Source organism: Pleurodeles waltl, chromosome 5 (assembly GCF_031143425.1).
Source record: "Pleurodeles waltl isolate 20211129_DDA chromosome 5, aPleWal1.hap1.20221129, whole genome shotgun sequence".
Lineage (NCBI taxonomy): Eukaryota > Metazoa > Chordata > Amphibia > Caudata > Salamandridae > Pleurodeles > Pleurodeles waltl.
In genome coordinates this window covers 1203149473-1203168700 of record NC_090444.1, presented here as the reverse complement: position 1 = coordinate 1203168700, position 19228 = coordinate 1203149473, and the positions used below count along the sequence as shown (strand labels likewise).

The window sequence follows — 19228 nt, the reverse complement described above, 5'->3', positions numbered from 1 at the left end:
TAAAGTTGTTCAGCCATTTGAGTTGTAGCAGTGTTGTAATCTCCTATGGAGAAAGGAATGGGAAAAGACATTTTTGGACCCCCATTTTTCTTAGCCCCCGCTTGACCGATCACGCTGAAACTTTACACTTGGAGCAGAGATGGAAGGACATTTTTTTGCAAATTTTCATGAAAATTTGTCAAACAGCTCCAAAGTTAACAACTTGTAACACTCTGAGCCCAACACTAGATGGCAGGAACAGTGCACAGCATGTGTATCTGCAGCTACACATGCCACCGAACATATATATATATATATATATATATATATATATATATATATATATATATATATATATATATTATATATATAAAAATATAATAAAACAATGTTAATCATACAGTTATCTAGCTACCCTTGGTTATGAGGAGAGAGAAGTCTTGAGCACTCAGATGTGCCTAGGATTTTGCATAGTTTTGAAGGCCTTTGGGGCTTGCAAATGCCATCTTTATGCTAGGGGAGACTACTACCTCAAGGTCTTGACCACAGTGATCACGTTTCAAAGCCGGATTGGGCAGGGTGTGGTACGTTCATGACAGGATCAAATATCCTTGAGTCAAGCATGATTTTCCCACAAAGAAATCAAATATTTGTTCAACTAAGTGCAACTGTATTTCAGAATCTAGCCTGTTGATTAGTATTTGGTTTATTCATCTAGATATACTGGACAGTGACCAGTATGGTTACATTAAATTAAATTGAATATGCATCTCATGAACACTGATTCTCTACAGCAGGTTGCATTATCATTTTCACTGTATTCATATTGTAGACAATATTTCAAATGGTTTTACAGTCAAACAGCTGTTTGTACAACATTCAGCGTTAACCTCTGAACCAAGACATTCTAAAAAGGCAAAAGATAAATATAGGCCATAATAAAAAAAACAACCAACATTTATGAATGTGTGTCAATATCCCTTTAATCGTATGCTTTTTTCATTATACGTTCGCATTTCTGAGTCTAGCAATCCCTTGCTTTCTAATGAATATATATATTCATTTCACTAATAAACATTGTAATTACTTTTTTTGTGCATAGGAAAATTTTACCTGTATGAGATCTTAAATGTTTTCTAAGTTGCGCTCTGTCCATAAATTTACGGTGGCAATGTGTACATTCCGGAAGTGAATGGCCTATTTATAATTGAGAAAAATAAAGTTGTCATAATACTCCCACATACATCTTGCATGCGTGAACATTCGGTTTTGCAGAAAAACATCAACATAGGTAGGTTTATACAATGTTGCTTTTATTGTGCTTCACTTGAAGCAGTGAATAGTTCTTTATGTGCTATTATCCCTAATAGTATGAGCAGCAACAGTTGCCATTTTGGCAAATCAAATTCAAACCACAATTTTAAATACCAGACGCGTCTAAGGCACTCAGTGTATTACAGATATAGTCCCACTAGCAGAACATGGCTAAGCAATATTACTCGGGTGGACATTTCCAGGTAGTTATTGACTGGGGATGGTGTTAGAGGATTGGAAGTAATGTCCACCTACATAAGAGGGTCCCCACTCCTCCCGGGATACATCTTTGTATAATTCACCTTATCTTTGTCAGTTAATTTGTGTTTTTACACTGCTATTTAAGGGGGCAATTACACAAAGGATAACTCCTGTATTATTTTTGGCTCCTAGCTGCACCATTTTTTTTTTTTTTTAATAGCAATTGGACTATTGAAATGCTTTTGACTTCGTTTTTGGGTGACATAGCAAAGAAACATGTTAAACAAGCACAGCCACACACAAAATATTTGATATGCTATGATAAACGTACAAATACATACTATACCATGGACACGTGCTACCCCCAGGGATTATTGCACATCTATGGTCCCATGCAATTATATGCCAAAATGGCCAGAGTCCATAAGGAATGTCAATAGTCCCTGATACTTATGATAATCAATGTCCCATGCATTATTTAATAGCTGTGTCCTGAAGCACTAATGTTTTTTCAGCCAGCAGTACTTTGCCTTGATACTGTAGTCATAAGATCACTTTTAAAAACACCTACTTACACTTTTATTATTTCAATATTTAACACTTGTTTATGCATCATACTTTATTTCTCGTGTTTTCATTTACAGGCCATCTGACAATGCTCATGCATATTTCCAGATATATTCAGTCACCTCCTTATATGATGCTTTTCGCCTTTTCCATGTATAACTAAGTAAGTGTATTTAATACCACAATTATAAGCAGCAGCGGTCAGGATCAGTGTGCAAGCATTAGAAACACTGGTGGTCATTATGAACATGGCGGTAATGACCGCCACGCCAGCAGTGGCGGTCATTACCGCCAACGGCATGTCGGTCCAGACCGCCATATTCTGAACACAGTACTACCACCCACCGGGCCGACGGTAGGCACATTCGACCCGGCAGTGGAGGCCAGACCGGTGGTGGGATTATGATCCCATTTCCACCAGGGATTTCCTGGCGGGATACCCCACCTGGTAATCCCTGGCGGAAAGCATACAGGTGACAGGAATTCACATTCCTGTCACCTGTATGTGACACGCCAGCCCCCCCTTGCTACTACCACCACCCACCCCCCCAAGCCCCTAGAACCGCTCCTGCCCCCCAAACCGCAAAAAACGAGCCCCCAAACCTCCCACCCCAAATCTCCATGTATGCCTCCCAGGTCCCCGCTCACCATCCCCCAGCAACCCCACTAAATACAGGTCCCCCCAAACACCCACATCCTCATGCACCCATACACCTACATGCACACACACATTCATACACGCAGACACACATTTCCCCTTCACAAACATGCACACCCCCATGCACTCACACGCTCAAACACACACCCCTCCCACCCTTCCCTCTCAGGCAGCACTTACCTGTTCTGTTGCTCTGCTCCGGGAGGGAACGGGTTTCTTCGATGCTGCTCTGCCGGCATCGCTGCGCCTCCATACACCGCCACGCCTATAACTGCATCATTGTAAGCGTGGCGGTGTATGGACTGACGTGGCGATGAGAGTGGAGCAGCATCCACCACCGACCGCCAGCATGGCTGGCCTCACCGCCATCAATGGCAGTGAGGCTCCATGCGTCGGAATATGGTGGCATGCCTGCCGCCGCCACTGGCGGTCTTCTGTCGACCGTCAGCCTGGTCGGCGGCAGTGCATCCCAACGTGTTCATAATGAGGGCCATTGACACATCAGTCATCCAAAACTGACTTTTGTGCAGGGCTTGGGATGTGCAGTGTTACAGGTAATCAAAAATAATGCAATTAACTCACATAGCTTGATTTCTTTAGTGAAAAAACCTTATGTCAGTCCCGGTCTGTGGCACTCACTCATAACCAACTCACTTTATACTAAGATTAAGATTGTCCAGGGTGTGGTGGAAGAGCAGTTAGAAAAAAAGGTTTTTAATGTCGGACAGAGATGTGCGAGATTTGCAACTGAAATGAATCCTGTGGTGAGCACAACACTCCAGTCTTCCGAGCCTCAACGAATAATCCCAGTCTGACATTAAAAAGCCATAACTATACTTTATGCATAGTCAGAACAGCTGTTTTCAAATTAAAGCATTCTTGTTTATGTAGAAAGATATTTCTAGGTAAATATAATTCTAGGGAAAGACTAAGCCACAAACACAACAAATGAGGGCCTGTCACTTCTTGGAATTAATGTTTAGGCAATTTTAACAAACATTGGCAGAACCAGTCAGTCTTGCCTGCCAATGTCGAGTGTGTGATGTGATCAGCTTTGCCAATGATCAATCGCTATTTTAAAAGAAAAAAATGAAAGCATTGTTTACTACAGTTTTAAGATGACTGCTATGTTGTGTGATGCAACATATATTTCATCATCTCGTACACTGTCACAACTTTACAAAGCAATATGCTTAGTGTCACGCAACATGGAGGCCATTTTGAAAGTATTTATTATTATTATTATTATTAACAAGCATTTGTAAAGTGCACCATTCACTTAACAGGTATAATGGTGATAGTAAACCTCCTGAAACGCAGAAAACCTTCCTTATTCTGCGACAGACAGTACACCAGCTCAAAAGCATCTACTTAGAGAAGAGCCATGTTTTTAGGTTCTTCCTGACACTATAAAGATTTCCATTGGCTCTAAGGGAGTTGCACAGTTTATGTCATAACTTGAGCTGCCTTGACCTGAAAGGATCTACTGCCAGACCTTGCTTTTCTAAAACTTGGCACAAAGACTAGGATAGCTGACAAAGACCGTAGGAGCCTCTGAGGTCTATAATGACTAAATTGTCTTCCTAGTAGTGTCGTCCATGTTCCGTTGATGGCGTTGTAAACCACACACATTGCTTTAAAAACAATTCTTTCTCCGACTGGTAGCCAAAGAAGCTCTGTCAAGGTGCACGCAGAATAATGGAATCTCGATTTATTCATAAAATAGTTTGCAGCCATCACTTGGACCCTATCTAACCTTTGATGTAGATAATCTGGGACTCCAAGTAAAAGTGCATTGCAATAATCGATTCTGATTAGAACTTACAATGCACTACCAGTTTTCATGCTGACTAGGGTAATAGTGGAAAACTTTTTCTTAGGTTTCTCATCAGTCCTTAGCAAGTAGCAGCCCTTTTATGGCTATGGGTTTCCATGGATAGTTTCTCATTCATAAATAACTACAGAGTTCGAACTATCTGAACTGTTTTAAGATTATCAGAACTGGTCCTGGACCAAACGTTACTCAGGAGAGAATACAGCACTTTAGAAGGAGAGCAACACAAAAACTCTGTTTCACTTACAATGAATTTTAATGTGTTCCTCCTGAACCAGTTTGCCATCTCTTTTAGGCAGGTATGTAGTCTTTGAACCTGGACTGAGCTAATAATATCTAGGGACAAGATTAGCTGGATGTCGTCTGCATAATTTACAAACAAAATCCCATATGATTTCATCAGGGTCAGCAATGGGCGTAGATACACATTGAAAAGAATTAGCCTTAAGGCAGATCCTTGGGGTACCCCATGTAGAGTTTGCTTAAATTCGGAACAGAAGATAAATTGCTTGATATCTCCCCGACAGGTATGACTTAATCCAATTCAGAAAGATGCCTTCCACCCCTATCCCTCTCAGTCTGCTAAGTAATGTTTGGTGGAATCAGTATCAAATGCAGCTGACAGATCTAGTAATACCAGTACGGCAACCTCACCTCTGCCAACCATCATCCTCAGCTCATCCATTGCTAGAATTAACAATGTTTCCGTGCCATGAGTTGGTCTGGAGCCCGTTTGTTCATATTCTAGCAAATTATGATTTTCTGGATAGCTGGCTAGTTTTTTACTGACATATTTCTTCACGATCTTTACCACGTAAGTGAGCTGAGAGGCTGTGCGGTAGTTACTGTGTTCATTTACATCCGCCAGTGACTTCTTTATTAAAGGGGTAACTAAAGCTTTTTCCAGGCAGACTGTACCCTACCAGTAGACAGGGATTGATTACATATCTTTAACAGACCTGGCTATAGTTCAACCGCTCTTTCTTTCCCTAGCATTGGTGGAATTGGGTCTGGCAGGGAACCTGATGAGATTGGCATGGGCAGTGTTCTAAACTCTTCTTCTTTTAAGATTTCAATATTTTCTAGTTTACTGCTAGTCTGCTCCAGAGGCGCAATTCTGCTGGAAAGTGAAGTATTACTGGTAGGCTTATCATCCCCCTTTGGGTAATTTACAAACGGAGGATCGTTATCGTCTTTTACATCATTTATGATTAATTCAATTATATTATTTAAAAAAAGATCACACAGGTTATTGCAGTTCTTTTTTTTTTGTCCTCATCAAAGCCCATACTTCCAGACGAGGGTCATCAACCTGTGCCCCCTCACAAAGGGAGTGGCACATATATGCTCACCTCTCCCGGTCTTATCCGCACCTATACGCCTATAAATCGACGTATGATGTTATCCAGGCCAACCAGATACATAAAGTTGACCAGCTGAGAGGAGGGCAAATAATCATTGGACCAGAGAAAGGAAAGAATTACACTGCTGAACGTTTTTCCAAATTTCCCAGCATTCGTCCCTTTTATCGGGGGAGCCAAGGGCATCCAAACGACAATAATAATTAACCGATGTCAACCATCCAGATACAGAAGGAGGAGAAAGGGAGATCCATCGAAAACATATTTGTCTCCTAGCTAATAGAATCAACAAAAACATCAAATCCCTCTGAGGTTTAGGCAGTTTAAACACTCCAGGATCTACCCCAAAGATCACTAGTGTAGGGGGTCATCTCTATGTCAGGGTTTATCATGTACTTAAGAATAGCTCCTATGCTAGACCAAAAGCCTCCGAGTCTGCTACAGTTCCAAAACATATGAATATCATTCGCATTAGACTCCCCGCAACGTGGGCAACTTTTAACTGACTTCCCCAGACCTGATAGCCTCTGAGGAGACCAATAAGCCCTATGTAAGGTAAACAAATTATTTTACTTTAGCGGGCTGGCCTAACAACAGACCAAAGCATAGAACAAGATGTTTCCCATATTTTGACCAAATCCAAGGAGGAAAGGACCTCGCCCCATCTCCTCTCCACTAAAAGAAGATCTGAGTCAGAGGCTTCCCTTAATGCCTGATACCAAACCGTGATTTCTTTATGAACCGAGACCTGAATTAATTTCTTTTCCCAGGCATTCTCCATAACCCCCTGATCCTGAAGAGTTGTAACCCAACTGGCTAACTGCAAATATTTAAACTTCGAGGACCTATGTTCAATTAATTCCTCAAACCTCTCCCAGACCACCATTTTTGAATCCTCCAAAATCTGCCCCCAACAAACCACCCCTCTTAACGAAAGTGCTAACTTATCCAGCAAGCATTCTGGGGTGCCGGGAGAATCCCACACGGTGGCCAAGGAACTATAGTACTTAATTCCTAGTGCTTGTCTAACCCGCCACCATACCCTGGCAGCGTCCTTGAGGATCTTCAGCCGAATATTTTTGAAATATTTAGGGTGACCAAACTTATATAGAAAATACCTGCCAGCCTCTAACAGTTCCTGAGTCATTCCAAATCAAAAAAACGTACATTCTGATCTATCACGTAGCAAAATCCGCACATTCTTCAGATGGAAAGCTAAATAATATTTATAGAAGTCTGGGGCTGCAATTCCACCTTTTCCCTTTGTCCTACATAGTTTCTGCCAGGCAATCCTGACCCCCTTGGATGCCAACACAAATGAACTTAAATCTCCCTGCATATTTTTAAACCAGCTTTTCATACATTCCAAAGGAATTGCATTAAACAAAAAGGTAAACTTTGGAAGGATAATCATTTTAAGAATATCTACCCTCCCGAGGAAAGAGAATGGGAGGCCCGCCCATATTCTAAGCAATCTACGAGTCTCTGTGTACGCCATATAAAAATTTGTGTTAGCTGTTTCATGGAGGGTGGCAGCAACTTGTATCCCTAAGTATCTAATTTGTTGTTTAACCAAGGGACTGTTGTAAGCAGTATTCCAACACATAATTTCTGTTTTATCCGAGTTCACCAAATAACCTGACACTTTGCCAAAGTCATTTAAACATTGTACAATTCTAGGGAAAACACGCGTCAGATCGCCAGTATAGACCATTAAGTCATCTGGATATAAAGCGACCTTTTTTGCCCAACCTTGACACTGGAATGGGGGGATCTGACTGTCAGTCCTAATTTTCGCAGCTAACGGCTCAATTTGCAAGTCAAAAAGAAGAGGGGACAGTGGACAGCCCTGACGCGTTCCTCTTCCAATTTTGAATTTCAATGACACTCTGTCATTAACCAAAATACTAGCAACCGGGGCTCTGTAGATAGCCTGGACCGCACTAATGAATCTTGAGCCCAAGTTGTACTTTTTCATAACATTCAATAGAAAATACCAGTTTACCCTATCAAATGCTTTGGCAGCATCGAAGGTAAGAATCGCCAAAGGGACCCTGCTTGAACCAGCCAAATCTACTGCACCTAACAAGTCATGAGTCAACTCATGCAATTGTCGCCCCTGATAAAGCCTTTTTGATCTTCATGAATCAACCTCCTGATTAACTCTTGAAGTCTCTTAGACAAAACATAGGTATACAGTTTATAGTCTGAGTTCAACAAGGAAATTGGTCTGTATGAACTACACAATGCCGGATCTTTCCCGGGCTTTAAGAGAAGACTTATCACTGCATCATTCCATGAATGGGCATATCTACTTCCTGTAGAAGAAGATTGAACAACTCTACCAAAATGGGGACTACCTCATCACAAAGCACACAATATAGCTCATTAGGGAGCCCATCTGGACCCGAGGCCTTCCCTTTTTTCAAGACTTGAATTGCTGTCCTGACCTCCCCAGTATCTACCCTCCTTGTCAGCTGTAGCTGTTCAACATCCGTTAACTGAGGGAGATGAAACCCCTCTAGATAACCCCTAACCAATGCTTCCGAGCAGTGCAGGTCTTCAGTGTAGAGGTCCTGAAAGAAAGCAACAAAAACCTCTTCTGTTCCGGCAGCATCTGTGCATAGTGTTCAGGTTATCTCTGATTTAATAGACATGATATAGCTTTTAGAGTGATCTTTTTTAGTTTTCCAAGCTAGAAGTTTACCGCAACCTTCCCCATATTCATAATGGGCATACCGACTGCTGTCCCAACTCCTTCTACTTTTCCCCTCCAGAAACAAAGATAAGTCTGTTTTAGCAGAATCTATTCTGGCATCCAATGTGACTAACTGGTTTCCCTCGCCTGTTTGATTAAGGCTTGCTTCCAGTAAGGATGCCACCCGAGATCCAAGTTGCTCTGAGTCTTTTCTTCTCTGTACTTGAAAGTGGCTAGACCCACCAGCCTCTCCCTAATAAATGCTTTACATGCATCCCACAAAATCTGCAAAGTAGTAGAACCATAATTAAATTCAAAAAATTCTTTTGTGTCTTTCCTGAAGCCCTCAACAACCATCTGGTCCAAAAAAAGGGTTTGATTAACTGTCCATCTATAAGGTAAAGGTTGAATTTTAAGACAAATATGCATTCTTACCGCTGCATGATCCGACAAATGAGCCAGGGCATGACCAACAAACCTCACCAAATCCCTCAAGTTGTTCTGAACAGGGAAAAAATCTATCCTAGATCAGTGGCCGTAGGTTTTATTATTGAACGTAAACCTGGGGCCCTCCCTTCCTTTCTGATGCCAAATGTCAACCAAACTCAAATCCAGCATCGCTTGTTTTATCCACATACGAGTTTTAGGAAGGTTGACCGTCAACCTAGAAGTTGACTTATCCAACTGGGGGTCTAATAAAATAATAAAATCCCCGCCCATAATAATCGGATACTTTACTTCCAACAAATGATTATACAATTCTTGGAAGGGAGCAGGATCATCCACATTAGGCCCATAATATCCTACTACCGTAAACCACACACCATTCAGTGCTGCCTCAATAATCAGCCACCTACCCTTGGAGTCTCTTATAACATTTGCCACTTTTGCATTTAAAGATTTCTTTATAACAATCGCCACACCTTTCACCCTACAAAGTTGATTTGTGCTTACACTAAAGCCCACCCAATTCAAGCGTTTAATACATTCCTTCCGCTCGCTTTGCGTTAGGTGAGTCTCTTGTAAAATAATAACTTCAGCATCTGTCCCTTTCAGATACTCAAAAATATTCCTCCTCCTCCCTTTAAACCTTAGACCATTAACATTCCAGAGACAAACTTCAAACAAACACCCTTCTTATTAGCCATTATCCAAAAGAGAAAAAATAAAAAAGGACCGGGATATGAATGAACCCAAACCCACAGCTGCTCCCTCCACAGTATTCTTGAGGACCTTCACATATTTGGTATTTACCCAGCCTACCCCTGCCCCCCGAATAGTGAAACAAAAACCACCAACCAAACATAAACAAACCCTCCATATAACCCCCCCACAGGAACCCTCCCTACACTTTTAACGGGATGAATATTACAACCCATATGAGCTCAGTATGGTTCCGGTCGACTTATATCCAAGAAAATCACACAGTTATGGTGGCCTTTTCATCTTCTCAATCAGAGACTGAACCTCGGAAGGATCCCTAATATTGTACATTGTATTATTCCACATAATTTTTAGGAATGCCGGAAATCTCATCTGCATCGTGGCGCCGAAGGATCTGAGTTCTTGCATAAACTTTCCCAGCTCCGACTGCCTGTCTACAGTCACTTTGGAAACATCTGACCGTATCCGAAAGGACCACTCTCCCATAGAAAAACTGCCTGCCTTAAGAGACTCAGACAGAATCTTCTCCTTAATGGAGTATGTACCAAAATAATAAGAATCTTCCTAGGGACCTTTCTATCAGGCTTCCTTCTGAAAGGGTCTCAATGAACTCTCTGTATATCCTCCTCCAAGTTTATATGCGCCGTCGATGGAAAAAACCTCCTAAGCAGACTTATCACGTAGCCCCTGATATCCTCGCCCTCCACACCTTCAGGGACATTCAACAATCTAATATTGTTCCTCCGCAGTTTATTCTCCAACGATTCCAGCTTTTCTTGAAACGCCTTTTCCTTACGTACAAATTGCGCAATACCCTGGGAGTTAGCAGACACCTGCGTTTCCTGCTCCGTGACCACAGTCTCAATCCTGCTGATTCTCTCTGTTAACATGTTCATTTTGGTTTCTAGAGCTACACAGGACTCCCTAATTTTTTCTTGATTATGCTCAGAGACCTCGAACTTTCCCCTGATCTCATTTGTTAATGATACCAGGAGATTCTGAACCACAGAGTCCTGTGATTGTAAGGCTGACTCTGTCTCTGGTACTATAGCTGACCGGCGGGTAGGCACATCTGCTGATTTAAATGGAACGGCCACTTTGTCACTGCCTTCTCTGTTTCTTCCAGCCTCTGGCGGGGAGGCGAGGGTAAGGGTCTGGGAGGGCAACATGTCTGAACCTCCCGAAAGATTCCTCAAAAAAGGTGCTAAGGGGGAGGTTGTCCTGCCACCCTCTAATAATTGAGCTTGCACAAGGGTAGCCTTACTTAAAATAGGGTTAAAGCCTTTGTTATTTTGTCTTTTCCGCAGTTTAATCTCCGGCTGTCCTTTTACCAAATTGTTCCCTTTTTTATTATTCGCCGTCAGTTTCCCATGGCCTCTCCTACTGCCAAGGCCACCCCCCTTGACTCCCCCCGATGGGGGGTCCAGAGGACGACCCTAAAGGAGCCTCCTCGCCCTCCCCCCTATTGTGCTGCTGCTGAAGTGATGCTGGTGGAGGGCTTCTAAAAGTTGCTCGAGCCCTCAGCTTGACCGGCGTCATGCACACACACCTCTTACCGTGAAAAGATGAAGCAGCAGAGTAAAGTCATCAAAAAAGAAATGCCCTCATCCTTTCTGCATCCAATGCCAAAATGCCAAAAAGGATTCCAATAAGCAGTCCACAAAAGCTGCAAAATAAACTGGCAGCCTCCCCTGCAGCTCTCGGTGAACACACCACATCCGCGTTTCAGAACCGCGCTCCGCGATCCTAAACTCCATCTGCTCCCCGTTTCTGTCTCCCTTCGCTACTGGCTGCGAGGAGACAAGGGGAAAGAAGAAATGACCAAGACCCAGGACTCTGCACACGGTGAAAGCTACTGCCACCCTCGCACGGCGACCGAGACCAGGTAAAATTTGTTTTATATAAGGTGGGTTGACCAGATCTTTCACTATGCCAAATATTCTATTCAATCTGTTTGCAGCTTCAGTGATGGTCCTAGTATAATAGCTTTCTCTGACTTTTCTTTTAATAGTTATTTAGTGCAGTTTTTAAAGGCACCTTATTTTTTTTTTTAATATGTCCTACACTATTGCCGTTCAAGCTTCCTACAGTTGATTCTACTTTCCTTCAAGGTTACCGTAAACCAAGGTGCTGAAGGTCTAAATTTCAAAGCTATTATTTTATCTGTGTATTTCTGATTGATTTCTGTAGATGTTCAGAGTTTTCGCTCACTGTAACTTTCTCATAACAACAGGTTGGAGTGTCAAATATCTTTCCCTGTTTCATCCTCCTTAAGTTAGCCCATGCTTTTCCTTGTAATGTTGCTGTTAGACCTGGCATCCTTGGCGTGGTCTCCCCTGTCTTTTTTGCCTCTGCTTCCCATGTTTCGACTGTGTGCTGGACTCTGTTTTTGCTGTTTTTAGTACTCTCTGCACTTTACCATTGCTGACCAGTGCTAAAGTGCAAGTGCTCCTGTGTAAAGTGTATGTGTAATTGGCTTTTCCCTGATTGGCATATTTGATTTACTAGTAAGTCCCTAGTAAAGTGCAATAGAGATGCCCAGGGCCCGTAAATAAAAAGCTACTAGTGGGCATGCAGCATTGGTTGTGCCACCCACATTTGTAGCCCAGTAAACATGGCTCAGACCTGTCATTGCAGTGTCTGTGTGTGCAGTTTTAAACTGCCAATTCGACTTGGCAGTTGTACCCACTTGCCAGGCCTAAACCTTCCCTTTTTATACATGGAAGGTACCCCTAAGGTAGGCCCTGGGTAGTGCCATGGGCAGGGTGGAGTGTATGTTAAAGGTGGGACATACACGGATGTGCTTTGCATGTCCTAACAGTGAAACACTGCCAAATGTGGTTTTCACTGCTGCAAGGCCTCTCTCTCCCACAGGTCAACATTGGGACTGCCTTTAAATATTCTTAAAGTGCAGATTCCCTTTGAGAGCAGACAGAAATACGGAGTTTGGTGTCTCTGAACTCAAAATTAAAAATACATCTTTAGTAAAGTTGTTTTTTAGATTGTTAGTTTGAAACTGCCACTTTTAGAAAGTAGGCATTTTCTTGCTTTACCCATTCTGTGACCCTGCCTGTTTGTGGACTGCCTGTCTGGGTCAGCCTGACAATTGGGCTGTTTGTGAATCTCCTCTAGACAGTCACAGAAAGGGAGCTAGGGTGAAGCCTGTATATCCGGATGAGCCATCTAAGCTAGAATTAGAGGGAGGAGTGGTCACCTATACCTGAGTGGGCTGTGCCTGCCCTCACACAATGCAGTCTCCATCCCCTGGTGTGTGTCTGGGGCCTGGCCTGGGCAAGGCAGGATCTTGTGAACAACAGAGACATCCCTTTGAAGTTTGCCTACTTCAAAGGCAGAAAGGGGTATAAGTAGTGGACCCAAAACCCAGACTTTAGATCACTTCGGGAACCAAGAGGAACCTATGGCAAGGAGAAGAGCTGAAGAGCTGAGAAGTGCTGCCCCTGCCTGTGACTGTGCTTTGTTGGGCTATCCTGCAGTTGCTCCTTCTGCCTGTGAAAGGGGACAAAGACTGGACTTTGTTGTGCATCCCTGCGTGAAGAAGAATCTCCAAGGGCTTGAACTGAGCTTGCCTCCTGTTTCGAAGTCTCAGGGCCATCAAAGACTTCCTCTGCCAGCACCTGGACTCTCTGCTGAGACTCCTGCCCTGCCAAGTGGTGTCCTATCCAGTCCCTGAGCCCTTGAAAGGTGAACGTGGCAAGAAAAGAGCTGAAATCCAGGCACAGAACGCTGTGCTGGTAAATTTTCGACGCACCATCTGCAATGTTTCTGATAAACAACATGCAACCCACTTCGTGGCTGAAACTGACGTTCCATCTGCATCACGGCTGGGAGATTGACGTAGCGCAGCTGGAGAAACGACACAACACCCACTTGTGGCTGCTGATAACGATGCAAACCCCATGCAGCGCGGTTTTCTAACACCGTACGACCGTATTTCTGAGGCATCGTCCCTGGGCGTCAAAAGTCATCGTGAACCTGCGCGGATCCGAGGTGCCCTGTCTGGAAATTGATGCATTGCTCTCTTGCGAGAGATAAAAACGACGCATTGTGACTTGCCGCACAGCCTCACGTGCGAGTAAGGAATTGACGCATCGCTGACTTTTCCGACGCGCTTGTCTGTGTGGCTTTATTTTTAACACAAACCAGGTACTTTGTGTAACAACAACGTTTCCATTGTTTTCTATGGAGTATGACTCTTATTCTTTTGAAAATTCATATCTTGACTTGTGTATGTTTGATTTTTTTTGTTTTGGTCTTGTTTGATTTAGATAAAATATAACCTATTTTTCTAAACTAGTGTGGTGTTCATTTTGTAGTGTTTTCACAGTATTACTGCATGTTGGTACAAATAATTTACACATTGCCTTTGAGATAAGCCTGACTGCTTGTGCCAAGCTACCAAGGGGGTGAGCAGGGGTTATCTTGAGGGTATAACTTCATTGCCCTGACTAGAGTGAGGGTCCCTGCTTGGACAGAGTGCAAACTGACTGCCAACCAGAGACCCCATTTCTAACAGTTGCTTTTTCTTCTTTCAGCATTTTGACCCCACCTAATTTGAAGGTCACTAGTGAGTGATCAAACAAACTATTTTCATTGTATTCTATACTTTTGACATGGCTGGGCCAGTGCTGAGGGAGCTTAAAAGCTTTTAACTTCGTTAACACTGGAACAGTCAATAGCTGCTGCTGCCAGGGATCACCAAGGCTGCTATATAGCACATGGTGTGCCACAGAGGTGTATTAGAAGGGAGGATGGGAGGGATTCAACACCATCAAAGCCACCATCAAAGCCCAGCAAGCTGTCATTGAGGACTGGGATTGAAAGTCGCAGGGGAGAGACAATGGAACCAGGGGAATTAAAATAAAGAGTGCAAGCATACTTTGAAACCACACTGGAGGGCTAAACAAGTAGTGACATAAAATAAACAAGCATTGGCAAAGCCAATAGGTCTCTCCTTGCAAGGGCTATTGGCTTTGCCAATGTGTCTTCTGTTCAGCATGGTTAAAAGTTAGTGTTGTAGAGGATAGTGGTGTGGAGTGTCGTAGAGTAGAATGGCGAAGAGTGGAGTTGAGAGTTGTAGAGTAGGGTGGCACAGAGTGTCGTGTATTGGAGTGGTATAGTGTGGAGTCACGTAGAGTGGCATACACTGAAGTGGACTGGGGTAGTGTGCACTGGCGTAGTGTTGCAGAGTATAGTGGCATAGAGTGCAGTAGCTCTGAATTCAGAAGAGTACAATGCAGTGTTGTAGAATGCAGTGACGTAGATTAGAGTGGCGCATAGTAGAGTGCAGTGGTGTAGAGTGCCGCAGAGTAGAGTGGCGCAAAGTAGACTGTTGCAGAGTAGAGTGGAGTGGCATAGCGTTGAGTGATGCTGCAGGCAGTGGTGCACAGTAGAGTCAAGTGGCATAGAGGGCAGTTGTGTAGAGTGCAGAGTAGAGTGAGTGGCATAGACTGCAGTAGTGCAGAGTGGTGCAGAGTAGAGTAGCGTAGAATGGTGCAGAGTATAGTATAGTGCTGTAGAGTGCGGTGGCATACACTGCAGTGGTGTAGAGTGGAGCAGCCTAATGTGGAGTAGTGCAGAGTAGAGTGGCCTACATTTCAGTGGCGGAGAGATCAGTGTTGCAGAGCAGAGTGTCAGAGTGCAGTGGTGTAGAGTAGAGTGGCATAGAGTACAGTGATGCAGAGTAGAGTGCAGTGGCATAGAGTGCAATGACAGAGTACAGTTGTGTAGAGTACATTAGCATAGAGTGCAGTAGTTAAGAGTAGAGTGGCGTAGAGTGCAGTGGCATTGTGTGGACTGGCACAGAGTAGAGTGCGTACAGTGCAGTTGCATAGAGTAGATTGTTTCAGAGTAGAGTGAAGTGGCGAAGAGTGGAGTGGTGAGGGGTAGAGTGCAGCTGCGTATAGTAAAGTGCTGTAGAGTGCAGAGGCATGGAGTGCAGTGGTGCAGAGTAGATTAGAGTGGTGTACAGTGGATTGGCATAGAGGACAACGGCATAGAGTTGAGTGTTACAAAGTAAAGTGCATTGGTGTACAGTGTGTTGGCACAGAATGCAGTGACTTAGAGTGCAGATTTACACCAAATTACACAAAGCACTCTTTCTGGAGCAAGATCTAGCTTTCTGTCAAATATGATGTAATTTCGTTAAGCAGTTCGGTTGCAGTCGTGTATAAAACCCCTATAGGAAACTGCATGGTTAAAATGCATTTTGGGGCTCTCCCCCACCCCCCACACTTTCTCTGCCCACTTTGGACGGATCACTCGGAAACTGTACGGACAGCAGCTGAGCTAACTGGCACACTAGTCTAGACAACTTCGTGAAGATTAGTTAAAAGATGCCAAAGTTATTAGCAAAACAAAAACGCTTTTCCTACGGAAACTAGGTCCTAACTATAACCACCTACTGACGACCTCCAGTAGGAGATATATATATTACCTAGTGGCAGTCGCCACTAGGTAGTTATATTTAGGACCTAGTATCTATATAAAAAGCTTTTTATATAGTTTTAAGCGAGTACATCATGGGAGCATCGCCCATTGGAATTGATCCAGAATTTGATTACATGACATGAATGAGATGCAGTATTTAGGTATATTGCATAAGTCAAATATTTATATATGAACAGGCGCTACGGGGGACACATGCAAATATTATGAACAAACTCATAAATTTAACATACAGCAAGTTTGGTGATTATGTCGAAAAACATGAAAATGTTCTTTAATACATGAGGGAAGAAATTTTGATGGGCACATATTATTTGGATATTACATTTTGATGACTATTAGAATTACGACCATTGACAACAAGCATTTGAGTTGGTCTATATAATATTTGGACATTGCGTGTGAATAAAATTGATGATCGTGGGCTTGTTATATTGGGGGAAGCCATAATGAAGTGGAATGTTGGCTGACTACACAGTGTATTTATTGTTTATTCCATTACATGGGTCTCAGATTATGTCCAGCGTGAACAATTAAGTAATTCAATGATAATTTTATATATAGGTGTTGTCAACCAGCCATGAGTTTGTAATAATGAATTTATACAAATTAATTCACTTATTTTCTTGCCAATCCTTGCAATATGATAATTTCCCTTATGTTTTGATTGAACTATAACGCAATAAACTCCTCTTCCAAGATGGCGACACATTTTCACTGTGGATTTTTTTACATGGGCATTGTCTTTTTTTATGTTGTGGAACTTGGGGATAAGGGTGATTGATGACAGGTTTCCTGTATGTGAGCACTGCGGTCTTATTGCCGAAATGCGTAATTGGAAATAAACTATGGTGGACACTGGCCACTGAGTGAGCATATTGTTCTGAATGGAGTTCAAGACATTGTGGATTGCACTTACTTTCATAGCTCTCATGGTATACCTATTGAAAGATCAATGTGTACAAAAGAAGCTTGGATGATGTCATCAGTGCTGTCATCAGCGATGTCATCAGTGTTGTCATTCGAGAGGTCAACAGTAATGTCATAGAACATGTCATGAGTGAGGTCATAAGCAGTGCATGGCAGGGGCGCAAGTTATAGTTAGCACTGCTGACACTTAACGATTAGTTCAAACCGTTAATGTTGTCACTGGCATACTCACCTAACTATAACATAACTTTAACCTTCGTTTTTTTTCAGTGAATTTCCATGTTTTTTTAAACACAAAGTAATATTTAATTATGATACGTAAATCCAACCCCCTGTGAGTATCGGGGACACCGATTTCAACCACGGGAATCCCATCCTCTGGGCCTGGTTTGTTTTAGGGGGAGGGGGTCAAGCGCCCCCCCTTGGGTGGATTTCGGCCCTAGTTAAACCATTCCCCTGGGCGCGGGGCTCATGTGGTCCCCTCCCTGGGTCAATTTCAGCCCCGGGGACCCCATTCCCTGATGTACCTTTTCAGGGAGGGCATGAGGCCCCCTCTCCAAGCCACTTTCAGCCCCAGAGACCCATGCTGGGGCCTGGCTTTATAAAGAAGCACAGCCCCCATCCCAAGCTGATTTCGGTCCCAGGGTCTCCTTCCCCCCAGGCCCGGTGTGCTTGTTTGGGGAGGGGGGCATGCAGCCCCTTTCCCCTCCCGCCCCTCCGGGCAGCTTTCGGTCCCAAAGACCTGATCCGCTGGGACCAGTCCAGTGAAAGGTGGGTGCCCTGGGTCACTGGGAGCTGCGGGGGGAGCCCTGTGATGCCAGGCGGCTTCCTGTATCCAGGGGGAGCTGGCACTGCTCCCACCCACAGGGAGTAGCTCCTAAGGCTGCTTCCAGTAGGCAGGAGCAATATTTAGATCTGGTTCCCTGCTCGAAACTCATCTAAAGTCCGTGTCCATCGGAGGGAGCATTTGTTCGCTCCCACTTGACCTGAGATTTGATTTGAAAATGCTGGAAAGTTGAAACCGCTTATCCTGGGGGTGGGTTTCCCCCGAGACATGGCTGCTGAGCCAGCCCCGGGGATGGGGTCTCCGGGGCAACTAATGGCTCAGGGTGGTGGGCCCCATAGCACCCTGCCCTCAAGTAATTGGCCCCGGGGGTGGGCTTCCCGGGGGCCTTTGGAAGCAGAGGAAGAGGAACTGCGCCATGGCCCTCCCATTTTCACAGATTTCACCCTAGGGTGGACCCTCTGGGGCCCCTGGAAGGTAAGCGAGGGGGGAGGCAAGCAGCTCCACCTCCCCTTTTTTAAATCAGCCCCGGGAGTAGGCTCCCCGGGGCTTAAGATAATTAAATGTGGCTGTGAGAAATGGGGTCTCTAGTTGGCAGTCGGTTTGCACCCTGTCCAAGTAGGGACCCTCACTCTAGTCAAGATAAGGGAAATACCTGCTCAGATAACCCCTGCTCACCCCCTTGGTAGCTTGGCACGAGCAGTCAGGCTTATCTCAGATGCAGTGTGTAAAGCATTAGCACATAACACACAGTAATAAGTGAAAACACTACAAAAGAACACCACACCAGTTTTAGAAAAATAGCCAATATTTATCTATATAAAAGAAGACCAAATACGATAAAAATCCAACATACAGTAATAAAAATATGAATTCTGCAAGATTTACTCAAAAATGCAGTTCCTTGAAGTCGATAGCTCCACCTGGGGCTATCACGACGTCGTGATCAGCAAAACCAACAGTTCAGGCCGGACGCGGCGTTGTGGGCCAACTAGCGTGTCGGGAAGACCCACAAACAGTAACTTGGATTTGCAGGGCGTCGTGATTTCGCGGTGAGCTCCGGAAAGCGGCGTCGCTGACGTCGCGGTGTCGGTTTCGGAATTGTCGGGCCTTGGAGGTCACATTCGTTGCGGATCGAACTCCAGGCTGATGAAGTCAGGTGCGCCGCCGTGGATGGCGGCGGGGCTGCGGTGCGAATCGGGACAATGCGACGTGCGGTGCCCACAGGTCACGTGCAGGCAGCGACTCAGTGACGCCGTCCAGCGGCGTAGGT

At 44.0% G+C, this 19228-nt stretch overlaps 1 protein-coding gene across 2 annotated transcripts in view; it reads right to left on the bottom strand.

The window, feature by feature from the left end:
* ZBTB24 (zinc finger and BTB domain containing 24) overlaps nucleotides 1-19228 on the bottom strand; it is a 70831-nt gene that overhangs the window by 21663 nt on the left and 29940 nt on the right. For both annotated transcript variants that reach the window (XM_069235467.1, XM_069235468.1), the window contains exon 5: nucleotides 1093-1176. In XM_069235467.1, the coding sequence (XP_069091568.1) occupies nucleotides 1093-1176 (84 nt within the window). The remainder of the gene's footprint in view (nucleotides 1-1092; nucleotides 1177-19228) is intronic.